At 47.2% G+C, this 8,093-nt stretch overlaps 1 protein-coding gene across 2 annotated transcripts; it reads left to right on the top strand.

The window, feature by feature from the left end:
- The first annotated feature begins 6,085 nt into the window (after positions 1-6,085).
- On the top strand, positions 6,086-8,046 carry nfkbil1 (nuclear factor of kappa light polypeptide gene enhancer in B-cells inhibitor-like 1). Of its 2 annotated transcripts, none has more exons than XM_036529927.1 (4): positions 6,086-6,481; positions 6,754-6,866; positions 7,133-7,250; positions 7,359-8,046. In XM_036529927.1, exons 1-4 carry the CDS (start codon positions 6,208-6,210, stop codon positions 7,934-7,936), a joined length of 1,083 nt encoding a protein of 360 aa, XP_036385820.1. In that variant the 5' UTR covers positions 6,086-6,207; the 3' UTR covers positions 7,937-8,046. The 2 variants fall into 2 exon arrangements, with proteins under 2 accessions (XP_036385820.1, XP_036385819.1); XM_036529926.1 differs by having other exon boundaries at positions 7,127-7,250.
- The last annotated feature ends 47 nt before the right edge of the window (positions 8,047-8,093 follow it).

Here is an 8,093-nt window from a genome sequence, read left to right as displayed (position 1 = left end):
CAATGGCCACAGAGAGGTTTTAGGGAAGGGCAGGTGTGAGGGTAAGGTGCATAACCTGTCCTGATTGTTCAGGTGGCACCACACCCGAACAACCTGCCACACCTCTGCGGGAGAATGAGGGGCCACCCTGGGTATTTACACGTCTCCATACAGGTGAAGCCCCCTTTTGTCTGTGGTAATGTGGCATTGACATGGCGATGCTCTGAACAGCTGCAGGCTGGGCAGCTCACTGACTGCCATTTCGGCATATGAATAGAGGAAAATTGAGCAGAATGATTCCCTTTGGCCCATGCAAGCCGATCAGTTACATACTCTTTCCCGTTGTCTAAACAGGGCCGGAAGCTTGCAATAGAGACTGCAACTAAACAGCAGATGCAACAACAGTCTCAAAGAACACATTGAAAAAAAATATATATTTATGAAGTCACACCTAAATGGGGTTCTGATGTTTGTGGTTGTCCAGACAAACAATTTTGATAATAACTTTGATAATAGCATTGGGTCACAGGTCCTGTTAAAACTCCAAAACATACAACAAGAAAATAAAGCTCTCCAAGATATCAGAGATTAGATTTCACAAATACAATCCAATAATTTTTTCACCATCTTTTTCATGGAAAGAGGCAGCACAGCCCAATGTTTCTCACAGTGATACAGACGTACAACAGAAACGTTTATTAACTGTCATTAATTCAGACTAAAATGAGATTCTTAAATCCTCTTTAACTAGCCTGTATGAACTCTGTCTGTATATATAGCATCTCTTTATATTTATTTTGTTTATAGTGATTTTATAATGAACATAACATGATTATATTATAAGAATATAATATTATTACATTATGAACATTTCTGTAAATCTATGACTAAGTACAAAGTTATTCCCCAAACATATTAATACAAATGTGTTATTAATACTAAAGCAATTCCAAAGAAGTGTTTTTGCTTACATTCTTAATCCTTTAGTTGGCCAAGTGCATGACCTGAGACATTTGGGATAAAAATAATAGAAAAAAAATAGAAACCATTCTAAACTGTATCAGAGTTGCAATCTTTGGCACTTTACCTCTTATGAAAAACAGAGATGTTAGTTACACACACAACATGGGGTCAGTTACCAGGAATTACAGTATCAGACAAAAGGAATGGGACCAATATTTTGTAACCTGCTGAAATTTGGAAACATTTTACTGCTTGAGTATCTAATCCAATTAAATTACATTAGGTCAATAGTCTCTTAACAGCAGTGTGTATACTATGTGACTAGGTACTATGTTTGATGTTCATTATAATTTTGTATAATTATCTCATCCGAGACCCTTTAACAGACTTGTTCCCTAAATGTCATTCCTGTGGTTATATTTATACCTTAATGACATTAAAAGATCTTTGTTTTGCAGTTTAAGGTGCATCATTACTTATGATTACATTACTGATTCTTTGTTATACTTGTTATGTTAATATTTCCAGGGTGGCTGCAGTTAGTAGCCATAAGTAATCACTGACAATTAAATGCTTGTATTTGGAAGCGAATGCATTACTACTTCTGTATAACTTGATAACTGCTGTGTATCTTTGTTGGCCTGCTTATCTTAATGTGGTTAATGTCTCATTGTGGTTGTATTTGGTGCCAATCAGAGGTAATTGATAAAAGCTACTGTTTGCTCTGTGTCTGTATGGAATGTGCCTCTTATCCTTATCTATATATTTTACCTTTGCTTGTCCAAACAAACCAGCAAATGCCGTAGTGATGATGGCCACATCTAACATATCACACCCCCTCCCTTTTAGGTACTTTCCTTACTCCACTTAACCCTGCTTACATGATTATGCCAGTCATTACAATACATGTACATTTACATTTTATCGCTTAGCAGATGCTCTTATCTAGACTGACGCACAAGTACATTTACATTGTTGACTTCAGTTAGACGCTTTTATCCAGAGCAATGTACACAGAGCATCCAATAAAGTGGCATGAAAGTTTGCACAAACAGGACACCACTATGTCCTATTTGTGCAACTTTTGACACAACTACTCACAGCCACATATGACCTTGTCTTGATCCACACACTGTATGGCCAATGCTAAAGAAGCACTTTATTTCACATGAACCTGATGAGGCTGTGATCTATGTGTGATTTGTGAGTTAGAGTGTATTTGGTAACCACTGAAATGATTCGTTATTAGATGACACTGTGCAAAATCATTCCTTCCGTACAGTTAAGTCCATAAGTATTTGGACAGTCACACGATTTTCATGATTTGGGCTCTGTGCACCACCACCACAATCAAGATGTGATTGAAATGCAGACTTTCAGCTTTAATTCAAGGGGGTTAACAAAAATATCATATAAACCGTTAAGAATTACAACAATTTTTATACATAGTCCCCCGATTTTCAGGGGCTAACTGTAGATATGCAGACACAAGCCTTTCCATCTCGCTCAGGGAGACCCTGAGACGAGGTCTGCTAATTACATTCATCAGACACGGTGACAGCATTTGTGCTTTTTTGCTGGATGCCCCTGGGAGAGGCAGGACCCACACATCGCGGATGACGCGGTCGTCCCTTTGTTGAGAGCAGCAGAAATCAGGCCCAGCATCAGGTAAAAATAAACCTGGCCGGGAAGTGTGCTAGTGCGTCTCTACCGCCACCAAACAATGGGAATGGGAGGCCGAGAAGGGCCGAGGACCAACCTCAGGCCAGCCGGTGGCTGCTTTGTGTGGCTTAATGGGTGACCTCGCGTGACCTGGAAGCGCTCCGTCTTCCTGCCACACACCTCTGAGCCCTGGGTCTCCATGGCAACGGACAGGATAGAGTCAGCGGGAGATATGAACGCAGGGGCTGCTGGTTCCTGCGCGGGGATATCCTGCCTTTCAGTGGCATCGCTCCTGTTTGTCCCGCACCGGGGGGCCTCCCTCGCACCCCGTCCCAGGTGACCCATTCATCTCCTGGAGACGCTTGCTAAGGGATCTGATAACGCAGGAGAGGACCTATCCCCGCCCCCCCTGTGCACATACACACACACAAACACACAGAGCATGAAGCAGCTGTCTCTGCTTAAGAGGGACTTGCTGAGAAACAGACTCCAGAAGCCCACTTTCTGTCCCCTGTAGCCATATTCCAGAACTCTTTATATCACCTGTAGCCACATTCCAGAACCCCCTTCCTGTCCCCTGTGACCATATTCCAGAACCCCCTTCCTGTCCCCTGTGGCCATATTCCAGAACCCCCTTCCTGTCACGTGTAGCCACATTCAGAGACAAATAAGGAGAAAATATGGAGAGGCCACTCGTCTTTAGGATGGAGTTCAGAGGCATAGATGGAAAGCCTGCTTTGGTAGGTGAGGAGGATTCTAATGTCAGTGTAAAGCCATTCAGGGTGTGCAGCAAATTAGCATGGTCTCCGGTGTTTGAAATGGTGGGTCATTGCTAGGAGGGGCGCGTTACTTCCGATAACAGCCCGGGTTGGCGGGGGATGAAAGGGCTGGACTCAGAACACTCCGGAACTGCGAGCGAGGGACCGATTCGGACATAGACCATCCCACGGAGGCACAAGGCTCCTCTTCACGGCCCCCTCTATCCCCTTCATTATGTGGGGAGCTGTGCTCAGCATTCTGGTGCATGCACACACACACTCACACACCTCTCTGAGAGCTAAATACAGCCCCTGTCATCCCTCCTGCAGAATGCCAGCTCAGCTGGGACCGTTGAGGAGACCTCATCTCATCACTGCAGTACCACTGCATACAGCACAGACAGACATGCAGGCAGACAGACAGACAGACAGACAGACAGAGGACTAGGCAGATATAATTATACACACAGACTGTCCTGGAGATAGACAGGTAGAACAACATACATACAATAAAAAATAAAGACAGATGCATATGTTAAAGTACAGGCATTGGCCATGCATACAACAATTGTGTGCCATTTTTCAAAATGCTTCAATTAATTGTTTTACAACACAAAGCCCCGATTTACATCAAAAGGTTGGGGATTAAGAACAGGAGCAAGAAAACTTACCCAAAAATATGTGGATCTGCAGAGAAAAGGACAGACAGACAGACATAAATTCATGGAGACTGAGCTGACTACGTTTGCACATTTATAGTATCTGCTCAAGATGGAGAGATGCCATCTGTATGATCACACATACAAAGACATATGCATAGACCAACTGATAACCATTAAAGGAAACTGTGAAATGGAAAATACCAGGTACAACTAGAAACTATATTATATTACACTGTTATTTCCAGTTATACAGGGGAGATGACAGAGGCGGAAACACAGAGAGTAGCAAGGTTCAAATCATTCAACATGTGGTACGTGTATGTGTGTGAGATATGTGTGTGTGCATGCAGTGTGCGTGCGCGCAATATGTGTGTGTGTGTGTGTATGTGTGTGCGATATGTGTATATGCAGTATGTGTGTGGGTGTGTGTGTGTGTGTGTGTGATATATGTGTATATGCAGTATGTGTGTGTATGTGTGTGTGATATATGTGTGTGAATGCGGTGTGTGTGTGTGTATGCGATATGTGTGTGTGTGCATGTGTGCATTGGTGATTACCTCCCACTATCTCTGACCTTCAGCCCAGGCCTTCCATTGGGCATCATTCCCACAAGCAGGCAGCACTTCCTCCACCCCAAGTCCAGGCCTGTGGTGAAAGAGGCCCGTTTCTGAGGTAGCAGCAGGGAGAAAGCGGGTGGGGTGAGGGGTGGGGGGGCGTTCGCTGATGAATGATGTGACTCAGACCTTCCTCTTCACCTCCTTCCTCCCTCTGACCCCCCCACAGAGAAGCAGCCCCATTTTCCCCGCTCTTCTGGCCTGCGTGCTGCTTTTAGGGGTCGTTTATGCAGCCCGCAACACGCACCCCCTCCTCTTCCTGACAGGTGTCCCCATGAAAGGAGCCCCAGTTCAGAGCCGTGGCACGCCGTCAAAGACATGGAATCCGGGGCGGTTGGGGTTTTTGGGGGGGTGGGGGGGGGGGCAGGGTGGTGTTCGGAACGTGTGATGGATAGAAATGGAGGTGAATAGCATGTAAGCACCCGGGGCGGCTGGGGTTTTTTGGGTGGTGGGCAGAGTGGTGTTCGGAACGTGTGATGTATAGAAATGGAGGTGAATAGCATGTAAGCACCCGGGGCAGTTGGGGTTTTTGGGGGGGGTGGGGTGGTGTTCGGAACGTGTGATGGATAGAAATGGAGGTGAAGAGCATGTAAGCACTCGGGCCGGTTGGGGTTTTTGGGGGGGGGGGGGGGTTAGGGGGGTGTTCGGAACGTGTGATGGATAGAAATGGAGGTGAATAGCATGTAAGCACTCCTCGCAGCAGGCGGTTTTGCTCTCAGATTGTTTCCGAAAGATTAAACAAACCCACATACATGCACTCTCAGGTATTACATAGCAGTGGGAAAAAGCCCTATGATGAGGCAAAACCACCGAAACTCAACTGAGAAAGAGGAGGCTCATTAATTTTACTTTCTTAACTACATGGTGAAAAAAATAAGGAGGGAGGGGTGAACACTTCCAGCAAAGCAGTGTCCTGCTGTCTGAAAGACCCCTCTTGTCCGTTTGGTGGATAAAGGGCATTTTCTTTACCTAGATCATACAAAGCCCAAGGGGTCGAACAATGTGCTGAAGTGGAAGGACATGCTGCCGCCTGCTGGTCGGAACTGTGAATGGTAAGCTTTCTTCATGGACTGAGAAGAACGGAACTAAGAGTGTTCCGCATTATATTCCAGGGGGTTTCATTTTTAAAACGTACTTACTTCCGGATGTTGGTGTTGTGAAGGAAAGCAGGCTAACTTTCTTGCCTATATTTAGATAAATGAAGACTAATCCAGTCGTAGCTGAGTGTGTAGCTTGCTGGCAGGTTATGTGGTTTGATAAGTGTGTATGAGTAGAATGTATTAATATTGTCGCTGAGTTATGACTTATACGATTTTACTATATCTAATGTTAGCTAGCTGGCAGTTCTGAAGAGAACCCGAAGTTACAGTACCCTAACGTTTCAGAACAGTTAAATTCTTTCATTACTAAATCATCATATAACATATAAATCATTGAAATCGTGAAAATGTTGCTTGTGTTTCAGAAATGTAGTTATAACTACCACGTTAGCAAGTTGGCTAGAGCTGTATCTGATCAGTAGTGTGGCGGTCATTATGTAGCTAATATTAGTTTGGTTAGCCACCAGAGATGGTGTCTCGAAAGCAGAGGCGCGTTTTGCGGTACGTGGAGGAGGGGAGTCTGTCGAAGCTCAGGTCCTACTTGCGCAAACACCCAGACGTGGACATAAACTTCTCGGAGGGGAAGAAGCAGAGAGGCCCGCTGCACCTCGCCTGCGCGCTGGGGGACGACGCGATTCTCCGTCTGCTGCTGAAGAGTGGAGCGGACCCTCTCCAGAGGGACCGAAAGGGGAACACGCCTTTGCACCTGGCCATCAACCGGGCTCTCAAACACGGCAAACGTGGTGAGGAATAGTGGGCTTGAGTATGAATTGGCTGGATTATTTTCTAGTATTAAGTAATCACATCAGTTCTTAATAAACTAGCTAGAGTAGCGAGCAAAATAAATTCGACGGTGGGTTTCTAACCAGCATGGGAAATAAAGCTAGCAAGGTTATTCCTTTTGGTTCAGTGTGGCATCATTCGGAAATTAGCCAATAGGTAAACACCAGCCTCGTGTTTTGCCTGTATGTAATTTTCTGCAATGCATAAAGTTTTTGGTCACATCCTTTTGCAGTTTACGATGACCTGGTGGTTCCCCTTCGGAAGAGTTGTCCCATCGCCATGGATACAGCAAATAAGGCTGGAATAACACCTCAAGATCTGCTGCAGTGGATGAGAGATGAGCAGGTGTGTGTGAGAGAGGGGATGAGATGCCTTACTAACACAAGTCAACAGAGGGAGCCCAAAACTGCAGAGGAGGTGGCACTGGGGAAGACGCATGTGGTACTAACAGCAGACACATGATTATAAAAATACCTGTATTTTTTGAAAAAAGAATAAATGTACTAGACTTTCCAAACAAGACTTTCCAACTCTGTCCTTGAAAGGCCCGACAGAAGGTATAATTATTGAAATGGACACAGGCTTTGATTTTTACTGTGTTGTAGTTTCAGGAACCGCCAGCAGAGGGTAGCGCCTCAACCACAGCCGACCGTGAAAGAGAGTGGAGGGACAAGCTCCTCGGCGAATGCCAGGACGAGTTCTATGAGACTTTTGGACAGTATGATGACGGTAAGCCCGCGAAAGCTGAACCGCTGGTTGATGAATCTCTCAGGGATATTGTGAGAAATTCACCTGGTGGTTTTCTGTGCCCCCCCCGGCCCCTCCTCCCATGCGCAGATGATTTCCTGCAGGACGACGCGGCGGAGGATTTTGGCGACTGGGCAGACCGGATCCGGCAGGAGTACCTGGGGAAGCAGCGGGCCCGGGCGCAGCAGCAAGCGCCCGCGGCGTCGGGGGGGAGGAAGAGGAGGAGGCAGGAGACGGAGGAGGAGGAGCGCAGCCGGCGGGAGCTGCTGGCCCGGCTAGAGAGGGAGCACGCCGAGTACCTGGCGCGGGCGGCGAGGAAGGAGGAGGAGACACGTCTGAGCAAGAAGCGGCGGTACGAGGAGAGGTGCGCTGCCACCTTCCGTGGAGACTCCGGCTCCGGCTCCTCACGGCTGGGCTACGCCGACATCCCCTGGCCGGCACCCCGTGGCTCCGTGCAGGAGATGGTGGAGGTGATCCTGCACGGCGCAGACCGCACGGACCTGCCCGCCTTCCGGAAGCTTCTGCGGCGCCACCAGGCCATGTGGCACCCCGACAAGTTTGCCCAGCGCTGCGGCGGCCGGCTGGAGGAGGGAGACCGGCAGAGGATCCTGGACACGGTCACTGCGCTCTCGCAGGAGCTCAACAGGCTGGCCCAGAGCATCAGGTGACACACCCACAGGACCAGCTTCCTGTAGAAGGACTGCGCACAGCAGCCAGTCCCCAGACTCCACTCCTGGAGGCCTGGAGACTGACCATTGGTCAGAATCCTGACCCCTAATCTGCCTAGCTGTGTTAAAGCATCTCGGAGCTAGTATGTCCTGATGG

The sequence above is a fragment of the Megalops cyprinoides genome, chromosome 5, assembly GCF_013368585.1.
Source record: "Megalops cyprinoides isolate fMegCyp1 chromosome 5, fMegCyp1.pri, whole genome shotgun sequence".
In the NCBI taxonomy this organism is placed as follows: Eukaryota; Metazoa; Chordata; class Actinopteri; order Elopiformes; family Megalopidae; genus Megalops; species Megalops cyprinoides.
Note: the sequence above shows the minus strand (reverse complement) of the source record. Positions and strands in the feature narration are given on the sequence as shown.